This window comes from Pteronotus mesoamericanus, unplaced genomic scaffold (assembly GCF_021234165.1).
Source record: "Pteronotus mesoamericanus isolate MK-2021 breed Mesoamerican mustached bat unplaced genomic scaffold, CSHL_Meso_final contig_44, whole genome shotgun sequence".
In the NCBI taxonomy this organism is placed as follows: Eukaryota; Metazoa; Chordata; class Mammalia; order Chiroptera; family Mormoopidae; genus Pteronotus; species Pteronotus mesoamericanus.
The window spans coordinates 6,062,889-6,087,305 of record NW_026555166.1 but is presented as its reverse complement, the minus strand read 5'-3'; the positions used below and the strand labels follow the sequence as shown (position 1 = coordinate 6,087,305).

At 43.4% G+C, this 24,417-nt stretch overlaps 1 protein-coding gene across 3 annotated transcripts in view; it reads left to right on the top strand.

Annotated features, from left to right (window-relative positions):
* The first annotated feature begins 6,769 nt into the window (after positions 1–6,769).
* The window catches only part of ST3GAL5 (ST3 beta-galactoside alpha-2,3-sialyltransferase 5), a 132,198-nt gene continuing 114,550 nt past the window's right edge, over positions 6,770–24,417 (top strand). For 2 of the 3 annotated variants that reach the window (XR_008529481.1, XM_054577660.1), the window contains exon 1: positions 6,792–6,924. Coding sequence is in view for 2 of the 3 variants with exons in the window: in XM_054577660.1 (XP_054433635.1) it covers positions 6,840–6,924 (85 nt within the window). In the remaining variant the exon portion in view is untranslated. Of the gene's footprint in view, positions 6,925–24,417 lie in introns of all 3 variants that reach the window. The other variant, XM_054577661.1, reaches the window with a different exon arrangement.

The window sequence follows — 24,417 nt, the reverse complement described above, 5'->3', positions numbered from 1 at the left end:
GGTCCTGGGGGAGGCACAGCTTTTGTCTTGGTGTCAGATGAGAGTCACTTGGCTGTCTCAAAGAAACAGGCCATCTGGAAAGGACTCTGAGACCTCAGTAATTTCAACCAGTGGTTCTTCTCAGTTTTATTTACTGTAAAAAAAAAAAAAAATAGTATAACAACATGAAAGGACATTTCCTAAAAAGAAAGAAAGGATTACTCATGATCCCATTGTCCTAACACCACAACTGTTTCCTTTTTCCAAGATCTCTTCCAATTTTGGGCCACACAATAGAAGTTTGCATATAATCTATGTCCTATTTTTTGTTTTTACTTAATATTATATCTTAAGCCTTTTCCAGTGTTTACATAATCTGCACATTGGCCTCCCTCCCTCTCTCTCTTTTTTTTTTAAACTGCAACTATTACTGTTGATTTGATTGAGGCATACTTAGTGATTCCTCAACCTTTAGGAATTCTTGTTCATCCACTTGAATCTTTGAGGTTGACTCTTTTAAAAAGTATTTTATTTGTTTATTTTTAGAGAGAGAAGGAAAGGGAGGGAGAAAGAGAGGGCGAAAAACATCAATGTGTGATTGCCTCTTGCACGCCCCCAGCTGGGGACCTGCAACCCAGGCATGTGCCCTGACTGGGAATCGAACTGGCAACCTTTTGGTTTGCAGGCCAGCACTCAATCCACTGACCATACCAGCCTTGGCTGAGATTGACTCTTGGCAAACTGTAAAAGAAAGGAACTTTGTCTTCTGGACCCATCTTCACTCCTTACAGATCTTTCCTTCCTGCTAGCAATTTTAGCCCAAAAGTTCTTTTGACATATCCCAATCCAAGTCTGCTTTCTGAGCCCATTCAGTGGACTATTAAAAAATAATAATATAGTTTTAGTTTTTCCTTAAAGTAAAAGTAATACATGTTTATGTTGTCCAATTTGAGAAATACATAAAAGCAGAGAAAATAAAAAATCTGCTATAACCTTGCTATTCAATATCATATGCCACACTAGCTGGCATGGCTCAGTGGATTGAGCTCCAACCTGCAAACAAAAGGGTTGCCGGTTTGATTCCCAGTGTAGGGCACATGCCTGGGCTGCAGGCCAGGTTCCCAGTAGGGGATGCATGAGATGCAAACACTCATTGATGTTTCTCTCCCTTTCATTCTCCCTCCCTTCCCTTCTCTAAAAATAAATAAATAAAAAATTTTTAAAAAAATATATGCCACACTGTTCCTTATTGTTCTCAAAAATGTTGTTTGCACTTTTGACCCCACTAGTCTCTGCTAGGTCCTTTTCCTCAGAGACCCTGCTTTGCCTTCTAACTTAATTTTAGAAGCTAACTTGTGTTTTAATGATAATGGCTCAATGAGTAAACCCTAGAAAATATATTATCTGAGACATTAAGTACTAATTTAGGTAAAAATAACCACAAACAGGTACACAGTATACCAATTGGGGCACCTGAGGTTAACCAGTCTAACCTACAGGGACTTTCATTGGCTCATAAAACTGAAATGTACATATAGCAAGCAGTTAGGTGGGCTGCAGGGTGGTTTGCTATAGTGGCTCAAAAAAGTCAGAAAGGAAATGATTTCTTTCTAACCTCTCTTTCTGCTTCCCACAGCACTATTCTTTTCCTAATATAACCTCTTCCTATTGTCTAAAACAGCTGTCTTGGACCAGGCAGTCCCACATTTGCACAAGGATAAAGCAGGAGGACCAACTGGGGAGCAAGACAGACCGTGCAATCCAGGGTTCCAGTGCAGGGAACTAAAGCCCCTAAACCTCTAGCTGTAAAAACCTGTGGGGGTTGTGGCAGCAGGAGAAACTCCCAGCCTCACAGGAGAGTTCATTGGAGAGCCCCACCAACTCCCAGAAAGTACACAAACCAATCCACCGGGGAATCAGCATCAGAAGGGCCTAATTGGTTTATGGGTAGAAGGGGAAGTGACTGAAAGCAGGGCGAGAGCCAAGGAAGCGGTATTTTTCCCTCTCTGACCCCTCTCCCACATACAGTGCCATAGTGCAGAGAGGCGCATTGCCCCGCCATGGCAAATATCTAAGGCTCTGCCCTTTACACTGTAACAGGAGCACCCAGACAAAGAAATATGGCCCAAATGAAAGAACAAATCAAAGCTCCAAGAAAAAATACAACTAAGTGATGAAGAGATAGCCAACCTATCAGATGCAGAGTTCAAAACACTGGTAATCAGGATGCTCACAGAAATTGTTGAGTATGGTTGCAAAATAGAGGAAAAAGTGAAGGCCATGCAAAGTGAAGTAAAGAAAAATATATAGGGAACCAACAGTGAAGGGAAGGAAACGGGGACTCAAATCAACGATTTGGAGCAGGAGGAAGAAATAAACATTCAACCAGCACAGAATAAAGAAACAAGAACTCAAAAACAATGAGGAGAGGCTTAGAAACCTCCAGGAAATGTTCCAACATCTGAATCATAGGAGTGTCAGAAGGAGGAAAGAGAGAGCAATAAATTGAAAACTTATTGGAAAAAAAATAATGAAGGAGAACTTCTCCAGTCTGGCAAAGGAAATAGACTTCCAGGAGATCCAGAAACTCAGAGGGTCCCAAACAAGTTGGACCCAAGGAAGCACACACCAAAGCACATCATAATTATATTACTCAAGATTAAAGATAAGGAGAGAATCTTAGAAGCAGCAAGAGAAAAGGAGACAGTTACCTGTAAAGGGGTTCCCATAAGCCTATCAGCTGATTTCTCAAAAGAAACTTTACAGGCAAGAAGGGGCTGGAAAGAAGTATTCCAAGTCATGAAAGGCAAGGACATACATCCCAGATTACTCTATCCAGCAAAGCTGTCATTTAGAGTAGAAGGGCAGAAGAAGTGCTTCCCAGATAAGATTCAGTTAAAGGTTTCATCTTCACCAAGCCCTTACTATATGAAATGTTAAAGGGACTTATCTAGGAATAAGAAGAAGATCAAAACTATGAGCAGTAAAATGACAACAAACTCACAACTATCAACAACTGAACCTAAGAATAAAAACAAAAACAAAAACAAACTAAGCAATTAACTAGAACAGGAACAGAATCACAGAAATGGAGATCACATGGAGGGTTGTCAACAGGTAGGTGGAAGGGGAGAAGGGGGTGAAAGGTACAGGGAATAAGAAGCATAAATAGTAGGTATAAAATAGACACGGGGAGGTTAAGAATAGTATAGGCAATGGAGAAGCCAAAGAACTTATTTGTATGACCCATGGACGTGAACTAAGGTGAAGGAATGCCAGCGGGAGGAGGGGTGCAGGGCGGAGGGGAATCAAGGGGAGGAATAAAGGGACAAGTGTAATAGCATAATCAATAAAACATATTTTAAAAAAAACAAAATAAAATTAAAAAAATTAAAAGCCTATCAGCAGCTCCCGAGGCTACTTACTGCCTTGCTCCTGTCTAGCAGGTAATGAGAGCATCTCTCTCCCACCAGCCAAGTAACTCCCGACATTCCTTCTGCTTGGATCAGCCTGATTCCTGCAGCCACCCATGACCCAATCCTAGCGACGGGGAAAGTGAAATGACTCTGGGTGGCTTAGATCAGGAAGTCTCAAATTCTGGTCTTTGGACCTCTTAACAGTTCTAAAAATTACTGAGGATCCCAAAGAATTTTTTTAATGGAAGTTTTATCTGTTGATATTTGCCAAATCAGAAATTAAATTCTCTTTAAGACTGGGTTAATGGAAGACAGCTGAATTTTTATATCTACTGATGCACTCAACCCATTGCATTTTTTTTCCTGTTACCGTATATGAGGAAAATCTGCTTCATATCAATATGCAATTGGAAAAAAGAGGAATATTTTAATAGCTTTTTAAGAAAATTGTGGATATCCTTTTTTGATAATAACACCAAAACTCTCCAAGAAATAACTTCTAAAAGGTGTGTTGCACTGTGGAATCTGAAACATTATCTATAAACTTTTCATATTATTTAAATAAAATCCATCATCTGCCTTGCAGAATTTGGATTAATTATTTTGTAACATTATGCATTAGCCATTTGGAAAACATTGATTCACTGAGTAAATGCAGGTTTTCCAAATGTTGACACGTTATATGTTACCCAATTTCCAAAAATCACATTCATTAATATCACCATTGATCCCATCAGAAGAGTCCTTAAATATTGAGAAGCTGTCAAGCTCATAATAATACAAATTTTCCAAAATTCTAAATTTCTTTTGAAAACTGGATTTTTAAAAATTATTATGGGCAACAGTCAACTGTTTTCCTTGAACAGGCAGGCTCACTTAGTTCATTTTCAGGAAAATGTATATCAAGTATCCAAGTTGGAATAATCATAATTTGTCAGGTATTTTCTCAAGTAAAAATGGCCTTCCATGAAATAAAACAGACAACTAGTTCAGCTTGCCCTGTAAATGATTGCACAATGGCTTGTCCTTAGAAAATTATCATACTTTAGTTTGTAGCAGAAGTATTTTATGTGCAGTATTTCATTTTGTCATTTATTAAAAAGATGCATATTCAATAATTGAGATTCTAATAAAGTTAACAATTTTTACTGATCTATCAAGAACATTGTTAAGTGAAACTGCAATTTTTTTTTTATTTTTATTTTTTTACCATGAGTATCTGATGGTGGACAATATTGGTATGGTTTGGCCACTACTTTAATTTGAGAAGGCACCAGAAGTTTTGCACATTTTTGTTTTTGAACCATCAGTGAGAGAGGTAAGTAACACCTTAGGTTATTGTGAAATAGTTTTGACTTTAGAGATTTCCTGAAAGGTCCTCAGACACCACCAAGAATCCATGGACCATACTCTGAGAACCACTAACTTAGACTAATTCAACCCCATTCATGGAGCTAAGTAGGGCAAACTTACCTTAGAGGGGAAGGGTGAGATGGATGCTGGGGACAGCTAAATGCCTGCTAGCAGAATGACCAGAGTAATGAGCATAAGGATCTAAAGAATTAAAAAATCATGGTTGCTGTCCTAGATTTACAGTCTCTTTGCTAGGAGGGCCCAGAAACTTGTTTAACACCAGGCACTGACCTGAAGAGATTCCAAGTGAGGCTTTGAGATCTGGTGGCTGATCCTAATCTGTTTGGGGATCTCTGCCTTAATCCAGAACAGTAGCTAAAGATGGCCCTGTGGCCGATGAAAAGGATGTTTTGTGGCTGGGCCTATCTTGTTGCACAAGTGGGTCAGTCTGTCTCCCCACCAAATGTGAGTGGGCTGAATGAGGTAGTGGGTACAGGGTAAGCTAAATAGGTGTCCTATTAGGCTGAGAAAGGAGGCAGCTTCATGTGCCCATTCTTCCTCACCACCACTTTACACCCACTCTTTCAAACCATGGTGTTGCTGGCCCCCAAACAAACCAAAATTCTTTCAGGGCCTGGTTCTATGGACAAGGAGTATCTGGGAGAGAATAGAAGAGTAGCTGAGATTAAAAGAGGTAAAGTGTCTAATCAAGTAGGTGGGCCTCAGGCTGGTCTCCGAGAGAGAGAGAGAGAGAGAGAGAGAGAGAGAGAGAGAGAGAGAGAGAGAGGTGCTCATCATTGTCCTTGCAGCTGTCACTGAACCAGGCAGCTGTTCTGCCTGGCCAGCCTTGGCCAACCTTCTGGATTAGATCTCTCAATGACAGCTTTTGCTCCATTCTCCTACACCAACCCCTAAATGCTCAAGTGTTCTTGCATTAGAGTAATCCAGAAACATTTTTATGGAAAAATCTCTTTGGGAGGTGTGAAGGCAGTCTTCCTATCATTTCCTTTCCAAGACTTCCCTCCTGACCTTTGTAACCCAGGTGCAATTTTTTTTTCCAGAACTCCTGCTCCCAGAGAAGAATACAGACATCTTCAAAGTCTGTTGGGAGTTGTGCAAACCCTGGAGAAGCCCTTTCTATAAGAGTGACAAGACTCTCGCTTTATGCAAATATAGTTGGCTCAAAATCTAGGATCTTCCTTTTCAAACAGAAAGTGCTGTCACAGACACATAGCCATGATATCGCTCAGAGTTCATTAACCCGAAAGGAAATTCTGAAAGCAGATTAACTTCACTCAAGAGTCAGCAAAACTTTTTAATATCTCAATTTTGGGATTCACTTATATTTACTTTTTTTTAAAAAAATTCTAGAATCAAAGGGGACGCCAGAGGTATGGAAGTGGGTGCTCCAAGTACAGGTTCTGATGCTCTGCCACTAAATGATTTGGGGTGACTCCTGTTCTCTGGGCCTCAGTTTCCCACCTGTAAAAGTGGTGGATAATCAGCGCGTTCTCGCTTATCCTACACGTGGGACAACATAAGGCTGTTCCACAAGTTGCCAGGCTGCCTTCGCGCTGGTCTGGAGGGCCCCTGGAGACCGGAACCAGTGTCAGCCTGGGGTGCTGTCCCGGAGAGCAAAAGGACTACGTAAAGCCCCTTCATTCACTGGCTCCGCACCAACGAGTCCTCTGTGCAGTAAAAGCCTATAACCAGTCTGAATACACCTTTAGTTTCTTCTATCATCTAACCGCATGCAAAGTTCGAGAGAGCAAGGGGTGCCCGGGACCCCTGCCCCAGCACGTCCACCGCTCTGCACGAGCCCACCCAGGGGAACTCGGCTTCCCCAACCCTGCAGGGTGGAGGGACTGCGCGTCCTAGGGGCGGGGCCGCCGCTGTAGCCCTCGCGCACTCCGACTGGCCTTTCTTGTCCTCGTGACGCGCGGCCCGCCCGCACGCCCCTCCTCCGCATCCGTGCGGGGGAGCAGGCGGTCCAGACTGAATGGGCGCGGGCGCGGGCGCGAGCGCGGCGCTGGGGGGCGGGCGGGCGCGCGGGGCCCTGGGCTGGCTGTCGGCCGGCGACCCCTCCCTAGTATGCGGATGAAAGAGGCAGGCGGCGTGGAGCGGCGTCCCCTGCAGCCGCGATCCAAGGCGGTGGCGGCGGCACCTGCCGGCCGAGGTACGTGGCGCAGCCCCCTCCTCCAGGCAGCGGGGCCCGCGGGCGGGGGGCGGCAGCTGCGATCCGTCGTTGCCCTAGTCTGACTGTGCCTGGTGGCTAGCCCCAGCCCCCGCGGCAGCCCCCGCGGTTAGCGCCCAGGACACGGCGCCCCCAGACGCTTTGCGGGACGCGGGCTGAGAGTCGTGGCCTCGGGCCGCGTGAACGGGCGTGGGGCGCTGCGGCCCGCGCAAGTGTGGAGGCGCAGGGGTGAACGGCGGGGGTTTTGAGTCCAGCCGCGGTGGCCCTTAAACCCCCAGTTTTCCGCAGCGGCTCGGGGTTTAATTCATTGCTGGAAGCTTCCAAGCCGACAGAGCCGAGTTAACTCATTGCCCAGGAACGGGATTGGGGGGTCCCTTTACAAGGTAACTAGCAGCTCCCGAGAAACTGTCCTTTGCATCCATCTGGAGGGCGTAGCGTGTGATGTGTGCAGGTAGAAATTCCCCAGTGACCTTTCTTGCCTCCACTCTGTGCCCAGCCCTGCGGAAGAGATACGTTATAGTGACCTTTGGTTTCTTTTGAATAGTAAGCAGTGACTTGACCTCCTAGGCATGCATTTATTATGCGCCTTTCGAGCGTTTAGTAACCGAAGTTTCTCGGAAAGCATCTCAGAGGAGCTGGGCAAATAGGGAGAGGCGGGGTCCTACCCCTACCCCGCACCAGTCAGGTGACCTTGACCGACACCTATGCCTCTGCGGGGCCCGTTCTCCTGGTGTACTGGGAGGCTTGACCTGCTCATTGCCGAGGCCCTTTCCAGGGTTCCGTGGTTCTGACCGCAAAATGTGTTTAGGAGTGAGGAAGATCCTGCAGAATCACTAGCTGACTAGAAAGACTGATTTTATGGCCTTATGTCTTAGTTTATGTGCTATATGGCCTCTGCTTAATTAGGTGTAGTTCGTTTAAAAGAGAAAATTACGTGCTGTGCTTTATCTGGCACCTTTGGATTGCCTTGCCCTTTGTGCCAAGCACGTTAGACGTTGGGGTTATAAAGAAGAAGGAGACTGATCTCCGACCTTCTGGGCTTGTGACTGCTAATCCTCTTGCACAGAAGGATGCTTGTCCTGAAGCTGTGGAAGAGGAATCTGTGTCTGTTGAGTGAAGAGCACAGGCTGAAAAACAGTCAGGATGGGTTGTAGTTTCACTTGTGTAATCCTGCAAGCCTGACAGCTTTGAAGAATGCCTCGTATCTGTCCTGGTATATCTGGGTATCACCTGAATTCCAACCAGTGCTTGCTTGGGCAAGGAGAGGCTGCTGCTGTGAGCGCTGTAACCAAATGTCATGGGTCTTTTTATATGTCTATCCATTATAAGAGTGCTGCTGTTCCTGTGAGATGAGATGAACCTTGCTTATAATTAGTAGCCGTTTCTTCCTCTAGGCAAGAAAAGAAATGGGTGAGATAAGGCATGAAAGCTTTATGGAGGAGAGAAAGAGAGGGCTAACAGGCATAAATTCTAAAAACTTGCATTTATGACTTTTTTGAAGATGCTTACAATTTTGGCACAAACTACCAAACTGTCACATGTTATCAAAATAGATTGATATTGAATTTTAAGGATATATTCAAGGCAGAATAAGAAGAAACCCTTTGTTCTTTGATATGCCTCCTCTAGTTCTTCCCTGCTCTCCTTGCTGGGCTCAATGAGGGGCATTTATCTATCAAGTTGGCTCTTGGGAGATGAGTGAACGATAAAAAGAGGATGTTAACAATTACCTGGATGATGTTTCAGTCTTCATATTTTTATGGGGCTCCCCTATGTATGTATTAAATTTGTTTTTTCTCCTGTCACTCTGTCTTTTATGTCAATTTAACTGTCAGGCCCACCCAAGAACCTAGAAGGGAAGAAGGGAAACATTTTCTGTCCTTACACTCCCTTCCAGTCACTACCTCCTTCAGGGTTATCACTGCTGGAATTCCTGTGCTTGTAGAAATGGAATCCAACCGTGTTTGTTTTCTTTCCTCACAAGTTAGATTTCTGTTGTAGTGCGTTTACTCTCTGATTTGGCCATTGGGTAAATAATATACCACATATTTATCTGTACACTGTTGATGGACATTTGGGCCATTTTCAGTATTTGGCTGTTACAAATAATGCTGACATGACTGTTCCTTTACCTGTCTTTAGTATACAGAAATGCATGTGAATTTCTGATGGGGGTATTCAAAGGGGCGTGATTGCTGGGTCATGAGTGCGTGCATGCTCAGCTTTGAGAGCTACAGACAAAGCTATTTTATTCCAATTTTGGAATAACTACATTAGTAGTTCCTCACTACTAGCTGAGGAGTTCCACGTCACTTTTCACCACTTTGCACCAAGGAGGCTGAGGCAGTAGTTGGACCAGGACTCACATCGGACTCTACCTGGCTGAGCCCTATATGTTCTGGGCAAGTGCAGTCACCTCTAGGCCCAGGCTCCCCTCGGATCAGGTAGCAGGACAGGCTGAGCTGTGGGAACCCTTTCAGCTCCAAACAGTCCTTGTCTTCAGAAGAATTTCTCTGGCCAAACTGTGTCGCTTTGTCCCAGCCCCCTTGCTTCTTCCTTAGCTTTTGTACTATTGTACTTTCTATACCTTCTGCTTCTACGTTCTATTTCTGCTTGTACTTTCTACTTCTCTGACCTGCCTTCCTTGCACCTCTGGATTTTTACTTAAGAATCCCCCTGTGTCCTAGAGTTTTTTCAACTGGTGTGCTACAAGAATTTTTAAAACATGCAACACCTGACTATTTAGTCAGGGGCACTGACCTCCTTTCCCTTAGACTGTCAAATTAAAAAATGACAACAGCCAAAACAATAGCCATCTGGTGTGAATGAATCAAAATTATACCTATTTATTTTGTCAGATGGGCAAAAATATATACATATTTTGGTGTACTGCAGAATTTTAGTAATTATTTTATGTGTGCCATGAGATGAAAAAGTTTGAAAATTGCTGCTCTAGAGGAAAAGCCTATTTTTCCTTTGTTTTTTGAGGCCATATAAGACATTTTTGCTCTTCTCTTACATGCCTTGGAAAAATATCCAGGATTAAGTGATTGGATAGTTCAGCAACTCCTACACCCATGAATTTCCCTGTTTTCCTTAAAGTTTTTAATATCTCGAATCATAGTAGTCAAGTATCATGATATGATATGATTTGATTTATTCAAGGAGGGAAAATTGATGAAAACAAATTAAATTTCAGAAGTCTATTTTGATGAAATAGTTCTGTCTTTTGAACTTAAAGGCTTTTTAAGGCCAAGTGTCATTTTCATAATAAAGGCATTACATGTATTACACTTGAAGCAGAGCTGTTTTTCTGTTACTCGTAAGAGTTCCTCCTTCCCTAGCCTTCCTCTCTCCTCAGCTTCTGCTTGTATTTGCTTATGCTTTTTCATCCTCTTCCATCTGTTCTTCACCTCCATTCTGTGGTATTTTACAAGGCCACCAATACATTCCTCTCGTGGCTTGTCATTTTCTGTAATCAAATCTTTAGTCACCCAGGACTTGGTGGCAGGTGTAGGCTCCTTGCTTGTCCTCCCCTAGACTAGAGCTGTCAAATGGAAATACAACCCAAGCCACACATATAACTTACATTTTTCAAGTAGCTACATTTAAAAAATTAAAAAGAAATAAGTGGATCAAAGTTTTAATTTTCCAGGGAGATAAAAAAATTCTTAAGTTCTGAATGTCAAATAACACAGCTTCAAATGATATAAAGTAAAATGTAACCGAATGATAAAAAATGTTGACAAATCTGCCATTATAGTAAGAGATTTTAGTATATCTCTTCAGGTAACTGATAAGAATAAGTTGAATGAAAACCAATAGTGAATTATTCTAACACATACACACACACACACACACAGAGTTAACCCTGGCCGGGTAGCTCAGTTGGTTAGAGTATTGTCCTGCTATGCCAAGTTGTAGGTTCAATACCCAGTCAGGCTACATACAAGAATGAACCGATGAATGCATGGATGAGGGGAGCAACAAGCCTCTCTCTCTCTCTCTCTCTCTCTCTCTCTCTCTCCCCCTCCCTCTCACACATCAATACATAAAAATTAAAGAAAACCCAACAAATTAATAAGCTTGATCAAAATGGTTACATAGAAAACATAATTCCAGCAAGTGAAGACTATACTTTTACAAAAATTGAGTGTATACCAGGTCATAAAATATGTTCCAACATATTTTTAAAAAATCAGTATTATAGAGACAAAGTTCTCTGAACATGATGCAACTAAATTACATATCAATTTTAAGAAACAATTAAAAAAATTTTTTTGAAAATTTGAAATTGAATGTTTTAATTTTGAAAGATAGAGAAGTAATAATAATTAAAATATGTATCAAAACTTTGGGATGAATTGTGTGCTTAAAAAAACTTGTGGGAGAGAAATGTGCGATCTTAATTGCTCATATTAGCAAGAAAAAAGGCATTACTGAGCTAATGAGCTAAATTAAGAAGTTAGGAACATAGCAATTAAAATAAACCCAATGAATGAGAAGGAACAAATTTTAAAAACAGGTGAAATTAATTTTAATACTATATTTTAGTGAACCCAATATGTTCAATATATTATCAAATCAAATTATAAAAATTATTAATGAGCCCTGGCTGGTGTGGTTCAGTGGACTGAGCACTGGACTGCGAAGCAAAGGGCGTTCCCAGCTGCGGGCCAGGTCCCTGGTAGGGGGCGCGCAAGAGGCAACCACACATTGATGTTTCTCTTTCTCCCTTTCTCCCTCCCTTCTCCTCTCTCTAAAAATAAGTGAATAAAATCTTTTTTAAAAATTGTTAATGAGCTACTTTACATATTTCTGTTCAACTTAGTCTTTGAAGCCTGGTGTGTCTCTTAAACTTACGTAGAGCACATTTCAATTTGGTTGGGCCACATTTGAAGTACTCAACCGCCACACGTGGCTTGAAGCAGTCGTATTGGACAGCGCAGCTCTAAATCTTAGCTAGTAAACGTTGAACTGAGTCATCTTGATAAAGGAAACAGCCAGAACTAGTTGGGGGATTCACTTATCTGCCAAGCAAATCTAGAGTCGTCGTAATCTAACAGTGTTTTTATGGTTGGCAAAGAAATTGGGCTCCTCATGAAAATCTCGATACTGAAAACATCCCTCGCCCCTGCACCAAACCACATGCTACAAAAGGACAGGAAAAAGGATAACTGTTATATTGACTCACTTTATCCTCATCTGTTCTAGATATGCTATATATGTCAGAACATTTAATTTTCACAAAAGCCCTATGAGTTTGGTATCATTGTCTTCCCATTTTACAAATGAGGATACTAAGGCTTAAATAAGTTAAGAAATTCTAGTCGGGAGGGCTGGGCTTCAGACTCGGGCAGCCTGGCATGAGGTGGTAGACGAGGCAAAAGCTTCCCCATCTTTGTAGCATATAGTGCATTCCCACCCCACCCTTTTCAGAAAGGGTCCTGTGGAAATTCTTGGGAGGGTTTAGCTGAGGTTGGTGAAACGGCTGTGTTCCCTGGTCCAGGCCATGCGTTCTCAGGCATACCTCCCACTGGCCTCAGCTCAGAAGAGGACTTTTCCATCACCAATCTAGCCTCCCGAGAGGTTTCTCCAAAATCCAATTCCAGTTTCAATTCCCTCCCCCTTCCGCAGTTCTTCCTTTTAGGATAATAGTCCAACCCACTATGGCACAGCCTCCTTCCTTTTCTAACCTCTCTCGTACATTGTTCTCTCCTGGGCTGGACCTTCAGACACTCCCCTGGGAGTTTTCCCCTCTGTGCCTGCAGTCCTCGCTCAGGTGGCACTTGCCCACCCCCCACCCCCCGCCCATCAAGTCCTGCTCCTTCCTTCTTGAGGGGAGCCTTTTCTAAGCTCCCTCCCAGACACACATGTACACACATGTACCACAACCCTAAAACATCCCCTAACACTGCCCTTACGTCCTACGTGGAATACGTTAAAAAGAAGTACTATGAAAATAATTACATTGGTGATAAATCTACTTGTCTGATTTTTAAGAAGAAATTGTTTGTGCTGCTTATTTCTAATGAGCTAGTGTTATTTCTAATGTTGCTAATGTCTGTGTTGCTTATTTCTAAATGAGATGCATGTTCCACACTTGATTAAAAACTGGATATGTGAATGAAGGTATGCCTGTTTTGGGAGCGTGTCCAAATGCTGGTTTCCCAGATTTCTGGAGCAAAGAGAAAAAGAGATGTACAATGGGGAAGTAAAAGAAAACTGGATGTCTTAGCCATGCCTCCTACAGACCTAAATATATGTTGTTGGTTTGAGGAGTTTAGACATGTTTAACTTGTTGCAAGTTAAAGTGGCCCTAACAAAATGTTCTTTTCTCTCCTATGCGATCGCGGCCACTCCTTCAGTCTCTGAACTGCCAGGACCTGTCAGACTCCGGTCGTTTCCAGTGACTGTCCCTTTGCTAGGGTCATTACTGCTTGCTGATTTGGGGTTTTCTATGACCTCTCTGGTCCTTCTGTTCCCATAGGACAAATAGGATTATTGAGTACCAGATTATTGTATAAACTGCCTACGGAATCCGCCCCCTTCCCTTACCCAGCCAGATGCTCCCTGAGGAGTATTACTAAGGTCCTGTTTAGTGATGTCACTTCATAATCCCACATCTTAAGAACCTAGGCCCCCTACCTTTTCTTTTTGTGGGTGGGATCTTGGCTATTTTAGAATTTGCCTGCGCTTTTTCCCATTATCCCATTCCCTCTGATTCCCATTATACTAAGTTTGGGGGAAGGTTGTTGGGACGCTGTTTCTGTTAGGTCCCAGAGTTGCTCTTGGTAACTGTTAATTCTACTAACTTTCACTTCTCTTATTAAGGATTATTTATTCAGCCCATCTACTTGTATTTACATTTAATTAAGAGTGACCCCTTTTGTTAAAAAGGTAACTTCTGGATTTCACTTTATTGGTGGCCTTCATGGGGCTGCCACAGACTCGCCCTCCTTTGGCATATTCTGCGTATATGACTTGATGTCACAGGGGCCCGCCACCACAGAGCTGTGACCTAAGGTCTCTGTTAGGGCTTGGAGAGACCCCACGTGCAGGGGAAGTTCTATGAGCAGTTTCCTCAGTTTACCCCAAAGTCATATCTTATTCCCTCTGGCCCTCACCTCTATTGTTGAATCGTTTCTCAGAACGGTGGCCACATGGGGAACCTTGCATGTTCTCTCTCTCTCTTTTTTTTTTTTCACTAGTGGCCTGAATTTGTTATTATGCAGGCCCATCTTGGCGGGCTGGGTGCTGTAAGTACAGTCCCAGCCAGTTCACTCACCAGGTTCAGTGGCATCTTCTTCCTGCGGATCTCTTGGCCCCTTCTTGCCACCCCTGCGCTGGTTCAGCTGCCCCCTCACCTCCGGCTGCAGCGATCTCAGCTGCCCCTTGACCACCCTCTTTCTGGGTCACCTTCGTCTCAGGGTGAGCGCACGGTCCCCCTGCTTAAGAACCACTTTGGGCCACCTGTTCCCTCCTTAGGGGCCCGCGCGGAGGGCCTTCTTAGCCACATCTCCCACAGGCCCCTGTGATCTGGCCTGAGCACACCTCTCCGGGCATTCGGCGTGCCCTTCCTCCCATCAAGAAGGCCCGCTCCTCTCTTTCTGTCTCCGAAATCTTGCCCATCCTTTAAAGACCCATTCGCACACCATCTCCTCAGCGAAGCCTCCCTGATTGCCTCTGTCGGAGCCAGTGGTTCCCTGCCCGGGGCACTGCAGCTGCACCGCCGCTGCTTTATCAGGGCATTGCTCGGTATTTGGGGTATTTGGGTATTTTCACTTTCCCTGGCTGGATGATTTACTTGAAGAAAGGAGTTGTGTCTTATTTATCTTTATATTCCCAGTGCCTGAGATGTGGAAGGTGCTTATTAAATGCTTATTTCATGGATTATTAGGTGAACAAAACAACTTACGCAAGAATACAGACTAGCCGAGCTCCTCAGTTGAGCTCTACAAGAGAATTTCGCCCTAATACTCTAAGGCAGCCATTGTATGTTACGGATAACTTGTCTCCTATGTCCCCGGAATGAATCTAAGTATAGACCATCCTTGGAAGAATTGAGAAAACAGACACTCAGATGTTTTTCTGTAATTGTCCCGTGCAACCCAGCTTGAGGAAGGCTGGTACAGACAGTATGATCCTGACGCTGATAAAATATGCAAAGAGAAAAGACCCATAGGATATAGACCAGAATGTATCACTGGGATGCAGTGTAACAGCCAGTGTATGATTTCAGAATGTTCTCTCTGCTCGTATATGATTTTGGAAGTTTCTGACTTTGTGATAACAGTTTTAGAAAGTGTTTCTAGAATACGTGAAATCAAACTTCCCAAACTTGGTTGTGTCTCAGGGCTAGAGGGTTAGTTTTTGTTTTAAATATTACTCCCTGTGCCCTGCCACAGCGGACCAGGAACCACCGCCCCCGGAGAACTGGGCCTCAGGTGAGGGTGACCGGCCGTCAGGTCTCTCTCTGCACCTGCCTTTCCCTTCTTGCTGCCGCTGGAGGCCTTGTAAATTGAAGGGCTGAGCTCCCAACAGGCATGGCTCTCTGTGAGAGCAGCTCGCATGTTCATGAACACTCATGGCTGCTCTCACAAGCAAATCTAGAGGTGGTACTTTTTTTTTTTTTTTTTTTTTTTTTTTAAGTAATAGCTAAGAGTCGACACACCCTGTAGTCATTTGAATTAAATCTGATAGAAGAGTCTCGGATGCTCATCAGCTACCACTACAACCAGTCCTAGTTTTTTCCCTGAAGTTTGACCTTGTTTGACCTCATATAGAATTTTATCTTTATCCAAGCAAGAATCCACCAGTGGGTGGTAAAACAAGTAGGTTTGGTGAGGAACAGGATATTTGCTTAGTCCCTAAGTAGCTCCCATCAAGTTACTTATTAATCACAAAGGGAAATTGTAACTTCACAGTGGCAAAACCTGCCTCACTCCACCTTCCCCAGTTGGCCAAATTTAACACCACCAATTTGGGGACAAATCAACATCATGTGCCTCCAGATAAAACGCATCAAGAAGGGCACAGAATCCCTTCCGTGATATCCCTTCCCAAAATGAGTAACTTGAATCTAATCATGAAGAAACAGACAAACCTCAGTTTAGGGACATTCCGTAAAACAATTGGCCTGTACTTTTCAAAAAATGCCAAGGTCATGAAAGATAAAAGAACTGTTTCAGATTAAAGGAGGCTGAAAAGATATGACAGCTGAATGCCACATAGGATCCTGTTTTTGCTCTAAGGCCATTTTGGGATTACTAGAGAAATTTGTATAAGGTCTTCAGAGTTTTGAAGAAAAAGCAGTTTCCTCATTTTTATCATTATACCGTGGTTGTTGTGCTAGGGAATGCCCTTGTTTTTAGGAAATACTAAAATATTTAGGCATAAATAGCATGTCTTCAACTTACTTTCAAATGGTTAAAAAGTAATATGTGGGTTATATAACAGAATGCGGTAACAGGGCAAATGTGTTGAATGTTAACAACTGGGGAGTCTGGATGAAGGGTATATAGGAATTCTTTGTAATGCTCTTGTAATATTCCTTAAGTTTGAGATTATGACAAAAAATAAAATTTAAAAACTCGGAAGCCTCCGGGCCACGGTGCCGCGGCCAGCCTCGCATCGGAGCCACGGCGAGGCTTCTCAGCGTCTGCCCGTCCTGCGGTGGATACTGAAGCCCCGCAGCGCTCGCTCTCTTTAGAACTGCCTTTGCTACCTCTGGCATCTGCAGACAACAGGGTGGACAACCACTAATAGTGGCTTCACCGGACAGGAAGCTTTCTTTCTTCAGCTGCCTGTGGCCGTGGCTGTTCCAGGAGATTTTGCTCCTGCTGGCGGTCCTCAGGTATCTGGTCAACTGTCTCTGACCCACACATTTACCTGGTTTAGACTAGACCGACAGCTGTGCTGTGAAAGAGGGTTCTCAGGCACATTGTGACTTTGGAAATATATTTAAATGCAGTTCAGAGTGTTTGTGCATGAATTCAGTGCACTTTGTCAATGTCAAGGTAAGAAACACCCAAACCTGTAAAGAATTTTTAAGAATTTATTTGAGCCAAACTGACAACGCATGCCAGGAAGCAAGACCTCAAATGCTCCAGAGAATAACAGTTTTACATCTTCTTTTATGCATCTGAAATTAAAGAGTAGGGATAAGGAAGATTGGAAAAAGCAAATCAGGGATTTGATTATAGAATAGTTAACAAAATTATATCCCCCTTGAGGGTTAGCACCCCCTTCAAAGGGTATTACTTCTGGTATTTCAGAAGGTGTGTTAACCTACATGTGCAAAAATGATGGACAGGATTGGCTTAAAACTTTTCACTAAGAAATTATGCCCTTGGGTTCAAAAGGGGAGCTGTGCACTGGGACCTGGTGTTGGTTTGTGGGTGGGTCTGCTTACCAGAATTTGCAGAGGGGAGCTCCTCTGAAACTTGTCAGCACCAACGAACAGAATATGGCAATAAAGATAACAAGGAGGTTTCTCCTTTCTGTCTTTTTTTTCCAGTTCTTTCCCAGAAAGTTCTATCTTTCACCCCACTCCGCTTTCTCCTCTCTTGTGCCCCCTTTTATCTTTTTTAAAAATCCTCGCCAAGGATATGTTTATTGATTTTACAGAGAAGGGGGTGCGGAGAGAAACATTAGCGTGTTCTCTCCTGTAGGCACCCTGACCAGGAATCAAACCCGCAACCTATGTCTGTGCCCTGACTGGTGATTGAACCCGCACCCCTTTTGGTGCACAGGACAACATTCCAACTAACTAAACCACCCAGCCAGGGCTCCCCTTTTTATCTTTCTAAATCTGTCTTCTTCCACTTATTCCAGTTTCCTGTGTCTCTCTCCTAACTGGTCTTAAAGTATTAGCATCCATTGAATAAGCTAAGTTTTATGTTTCCTGTTCTTACTTTGAAAAGTAGGTAAGTGAGACGCAAAATTTTAGTGGAGGAAAGGGCAGTACCAGTGTTCTTGCCCAACCCTGCTTTTTATATATTAGCAGACATTCTCACAGAGATGACGCGGCCACAGTAAAAGAGCCAACAGAGGAATGGTTGAGTATTTTATCTCTTTCCTCTTCTCTTAAGTAACAACAGATCCAGTTGCTCTTTTCCCCGCTATGGCAGTGGTGGGACAGTCATTTGATTCTGTGTATCTCCTTCCGCAAGAGTGATTCTTGTTGGAAAAAGACTCATATCCCTGTTCTCCATGTGCCAGGCATGCTGTGGGCACTTCATGAACACCCCACGGTTGTGGTGTCTGGGTACCTGGAAAGGTCCCGCCTTCACACCTGCTTTTGATAGGACCAGGCTGCATTTGCGTTAGCTTTTCTGTGGGGACCTAGGTGCAGGCCACTGACCAGTGCCTTTATTCATTCATTCATCAGTTCATTCATTCAACAGGTATTTAGTAAGTCCTTTTTACATGCTAGGTACTATGTTTTAGGTTCCGAGGTTATAGCAAGGAACAAAATTGAGTAAGTCCCTTCTCTAGGAATTTTCAAACGGCGAGAACAATCGGCAGATAGGTATGAGTCGCAGTGAGTGCTCTGAAGTAAAGCAAAGCAGGAAAGTGAATAACAGGACTTAAGGGGTGAAAATGCTGTATTACTGAGGGTGGTCAAGGAAGGTGACTTTTGAACACAGACCACAGTGAATATGGTGAGGGAGAGGGAGCCGTCTGGAGGAGGCAGAGAAACTGCAAGTGGAGCCCCGAGGCGGGGACGGAGGAGGTAAGGGCAGGAGGAGCAGCAGGACACCTGCTAGGCTGCCAGGCAGGGAGGAGGAGGAGGAGGAGGAGGAGGAGGAGGAGGGTGTAAAAAAAGGCCAGGAGGGTAGAGGGCTCTGGATTTGACCCTGCAAGAGCTGCTGCCCTTTACATCTTTGCCACTTCAGGGAAATCTTAGAGAAAAACCATCTGTAGTTGCTGGTCTAGTTTTGGCAAATGTTTTTGTATTCTGAGGACTCGGAATTAATTGCCTTAACACTTTTAAACATGTAAAAAGCAGGCAGCTGAATGGTAGTAATGATGATGTATTCTCAACATTAGAGGAATACCGATTGATTACAAATAGATTAAAAAGCATTCCTCAGTATCACTGAAGTCTTGGTTGGTGGTCAAAATTAGTAGACTGTAGACTGTGCTTTCACAGAATAACACTTTTATTTTTTGTTGCAGGAGACAGGTCCTGATAATTTTGCACAGTTTGTAGGATCTGAAAATCCTTAGGCTAAATACAAGCTGTTGTAATTACAGCTGCGAGAAGCTTCCTGGAGAACAAGGTTTCTCTAAGTGCCACACCCACATAACTCGGGGGAAAACTTGCTCACAATGCACATTGGGTGTCCTTACCTGGCTCTACAGGTGGAATATTCTGAGGATGAGGTCTGGGAATCTGACTGACTACTTTATAGCCTTCTCCAGTGATTCCTGTGCACAGTCAAACTGGAGAATCACTGACTGAGATAGCAGTCGGGGTATTTGCACATTAAATTGAATAATTACTATAAGATATCGGAAGCAATTGGGCATGATCTCAGTACCAGTGCTCTTGCCAGCACTTTCTTTATGGTTTTAATATGGGTAAAATTTCACATTTCTAAGCGACAAATGAGACACTGCCTAACCAGTAGAAACAGGGAAGTACCATGTAGTGGGGGGCTTCCCCATTTGGGGGTGCGAGTGAAATGAGACGGTGAAAGGAGCTCTGCTTGAGGAGGGTGAACCCAGGAATGAGTGCTGTCCTTCCACCCTCGTGAGCTCCATCTCGGCAGACTGGTGGGTGAACGCATGCCGCCGTGCTCCCAGTTAGACACTGAAGCTTAAGTATCATCAGTTTTTAACCCACGGTCTTTGATTTTCAGTTTTTGCATTGAGATTTGTTTGTTTTTGTTGTTTTCTTTTTAATCTGCACCCGAGGACATTCTTCAATTGCTTTTAGAGAAAGAGGAAGGGAAAGAGAGAAACATTGATGCTTGAGAGAAGCATCAATCCCATATGCGCCTGGACCAGGGATTGAACCCACAACCCTTTGGTTAGGAGACAGGATGACACTCCAGCCAACTGAGCCACCCTGGCCAGGGTTGCATTAATTTTAATTACCACTGTTAATCTATAAATAAAAGGCTAAAAATAAGAGGCGAAAGTGTTTATTTGAGATCCAAAAGAGTAGCTGCTCAGGAAGTGCTGAATCAGGCAGAAACCCAAATACGGTTTGATTTTGTTTTTTTTTTCCATTTCCCTCTCAAAGACTTTTTTTTTTTTTTTTTACTTTTTAAAGCATATTTTATTGATTATGCTATTACAGTCATCCCATTTCTTTTGTCACTTTTATTCCCCTCTTCCCTGCACCCCCCCCCCTTCTACCAGCATTCCCTCCCCCTTAGTTCATGTCCATGGGTCATACATATGAGTTCTTTGGCTTCTCCATTTCTTATACTATTCTTAACCTCCCCTTGTCTATTTTGTACCTACCATTTATGCTTCTTATTCCCTGTATCTTTTTCCCCCTTCTCCTTCCTCAGTTTCCCCCCTGATAACCCTCCATGTGATCTCCATTTTTGTGATTCTGTTGCTGTTCTAGTTGTTTGCTTAGTTTGTTTTTGTTTTCTAAGTTCAGTTGTTGATAGTTGTGACTTTGTTGTCATTTTACTGCTCATAGTTTTGATCTTCTTATTCTTCTTAGATAAGTCTCTTTAACATTTCATAAATAAGGACTTGGTGATGATGAAACCTTTAACTGTACCTTATCTGGGAAGCACTTTATCTGCCCTTCCCTTCTAAATGATAGCTTTGCTAGATAGCGTAATCTTGGGTGTAGGTCCTTGTCTTTTATGACTCTGAATAATTCTTTCCAGCCCCTTTTTGCTTGTAAAGTTTCTTTTGAGAAATCAGCTGATAGTCTTATGGGAACCCCTTTACAGGTAACTGTCTCCTTTTCTCTTGCTGCTTTTAAGATTCTCTCCTTATCTTTAATCTTGTGTAATGTAATTATGATGTGCCTAGGTATGTGCTTCCTTGGGTCCAACTTCTTTGGGACTCTCTGAGCTTCCTGGATCTCCTGGAAATCTGTTTCCTTTATCAGATTGGGGAAGTTCTCCTTCATTATTTTTTCCAATAAGTTTTCAGTTTATTGCTCTTGATCTTCTCCTTCTGGCACCCCTATGATTTGGATGTTGGATCATTTAAAGTTGTCCTGGGGGTCCCTAAGTCTCTCCTCATTTTTTTTTTTTTAAATTCTTGTTCTTCATTCTGTTCTGGTTGAATGTTTGTTTATTCCTTCTGCTCCAAATTGTTGATTTGAGTTCCGGTTTCCTTCCCTTCACCGATGGTTCCCTGTATATTTTTCTTTATTTCACTTTGCATGGCCTTTTCTTTTTTCTCTATTTTGCAACCATACTTAACCATTTCTGTGAGCATCCTGATTACTAGTGTTTTAAACTCTGCATCTGATAGGTTGGCTATCTTTTCATCACTAAGTTGTATTTTTTTCTGGAGCTTTGATCTGTTCTTTCATTTGGGCCATATTTCTTTGTCTGGGTGTTCCTGTTACCTTGTAAGGGGCGGATCCTTAGGTATTCCTCAGGGCAGGACAACCTACACCTCTGCATTGTGGCACTGTATGTGGGGGAGGGGTCAGAGAGGGAACAATACCACTTACTTGGCTCTCACTCTGCTTTCAGTCACTTCCCCCTCTACCCACAAGCAAATTGGGCCCTTCTGGTGCTGATTCCAGGGTAGGTGGATTTGTGTATGTTCTGGTATCCTGTGGGTCTCTACAGCAAATTCTCGAGTGAGGCTGGAGTTTTTCCTGTTGCTGCAACCCCCACAGGTATTTACAGCCAGAGATTTTGAGGCTTTCTTTTCCCACGCTGTAGCGCTGGGTTGCACGGTCTGTCTCGCTTCCCAGTTGTTCCTCCCAGTTTATCCACACGCAAATGTGGGACCACCAGGTCATCCAGCTTCCACCTGGCCTGCCTGGTCCTCCTGCCACCGCCTTACCACGTGTCCTCTCTGCCTCATCTGCCCATTTCCGCACCCCCTACTGATCTGGGTGAACGTTTCTTCTTCTATAACTCCTTGGTTGTCAGACTTCTATACAGTTTGATTTCCAGCCAGTTCTGGTTGTTTTTTGTTTTTAAATTTGTTGTTGTCCTTTTGGTTGTGCGAGAAGACAAAATGTGTCTACCTATACCTCCATCTTGGCCGAAGTCCTCAGAAACCTAAATAGTGCTTTGATTAGGTGAAGGCAAGAGGTATTTATGAGAAAGGGAAGGGGAATAATTATATTAATAGAAGGATAGGTGTAGATTACCTAGTATAGTGATGCTAATTCTACACTTGATCTTAGCCCAAAGGCTCAGAGGTGATATGATAATTTAAAGAATGTCTTTAATTTTCAGTCCAAGTATTCATAACAAATAGTTGTTTGGAATACTGTATTTTGCTGTGTATAATGAGCACTATTTTGCCCAAATTTTTGACGGAAAAACAGGGATGCACATTATACATGGGTAGTACTAATTTGTTAACTGATACATAAAATTTCTTTTACATTGTATCTGTTTTTGTGTTTTATAATTATTTGTTACATAAAATTTCTTGTACCATGTAGGTTTACAAAATGCTACAATTCCTTTATAATACAAAAAAATCCAAGTATCTGAATATAAATCAATTAATTAAAACAGAAGATTTTTTTCCCTGAGAGTTTGGGCCAAAACACTGGGTGCACATTATACACAGCAAAATATGGCACCGCACTGCCTTAGGCTCTGTTTGAAGGTTATTTTGCCATGTTTTAACATTCCAGGATTTGAGGAGTATGATGTGTAAGGTAGTTCCTCTAGGATGGGAGCTTTGATTCCTTCTTAAAGTGGCTCTGCTTATGTTATTTTTTACACCTTCAATGCTTTAAAGATACAGCAGTGTTGGGCTTTTAATGTATGTAATGACTTCATCCCAGTGGGTAAAGTTGGGGTAATTTTGCCCCCGAGAGGACAATATCTGGGGACATTTTTGGTTGTCACAACTGGAAGAGAGGAGGAGGACCAGAGATACTAGTGGCATCTAGTGGACAGAGGCCAGGGATGCTGCTAAACATCCTGTAATGCCCGGGACAGCCTCCTGCAACAATTACCTAGCCCAAAATGTCAACAGCATGAAGCAGGGAAACCCTGAAGAGAGCAATTGAATGCATCTTTACCTGTGTTATATTTTAGGATTCTAAATCTGCTTTCAGATTTAAAAAAAAAACCTAAAACTAGTTTGAAATTAGCTACCCAGACCATAGAAGGATGGCAGTCTGCTTGGGTGGAGACCAACTTCTGCAATCAGTAAGAGAAAAGTAACCTGTCACCAAGAGTTCTGTATAACAGCAGATAAAACCCTGTGTTACCAGACAGGGGCCTGGCCCTGAGCGGGTCTGCCTGGGGCCAGCTGTAGTGTGTGGGTTCTTGACTTCATGTAGGAAAGATTTCACAACATGCATACAGGTGACTACAAGGACACATTTATTAAAGCTGGGGACAGTAAAACAAGGGAAGGCTTAATATAGAAGAAGCAACAAGAGAGCCTAGGCTGGGCTGCCTTAGCTCACTGGGAAGTCAGAAAAAGGGGCTTTGGGGACAGGTTCAGGGGATTAGTCTGGGACTCACTGCTAGCTGCCCAATTGCCTTCGAGTTTAGGAGATGTGTGCCCGTGGGGACAGAAGTGGGGGAAGAAGAAGAGAATGGCGCAGACTGCTCCCCAGATGGAGAGCGTGCAGGTGCACGCTGCGTCCTTTGTGTTTAGGCTTTTATCCCTTTCTTGCAGGCGGGAATCTTAGGGGAGGTGTCAGGGGAGGGTGTTTCAGTGGAATATTCTTCAGTGGAGAAGGTGTGCTCTTTCAGGGTCATGGTCCCCTCTGGTTGGTTAGTGACAGGGCAGGGAGTCTTAGTCATTGCAATTGGTTCTGGTGTTGCCCACCTGGTTTTGCTGCTTTTCTGGGCCTGGAGCTGAAAAACAACTGAGGCCTTGGTGTTACCTCTAGGGAAGGAAGGATACCCTGGGGGCCTCGTTTTCCCAGTATTGCCCCCTGCCAAGCCCTCGTGACCCTCTGAACCTGGCTGTAAATTGCTCAGCCATTTTGTTCAGCTCTCTGTCTCAGTTTCCCTATTCCACTTGCCAAGGAATTTTCCTAGCTTCTCTCTATCCTGTCTCACCTGCAGTGGTATACTTTGGAGCATTTATAACTAAATCATTGTCTCCCCACCCCCAAATTCCCCTCCCTGTTGGGTGGGACAGAAGAAAGCTTAGTTTACAAGTACACTTGCAAGCGCTGCTTTTGTCATAGTGCCCATGGATGGGCTTTGGCAAGACAGACAAGGGAGTCAGCTTTCCGACTGCACTGTGTCTGTGTCTGTGTCTGTGCTAGTGTCAGATGCCACATCTCTGAGCAGCCTCCTTTCTCTCACAGCCCTTCCCACACTG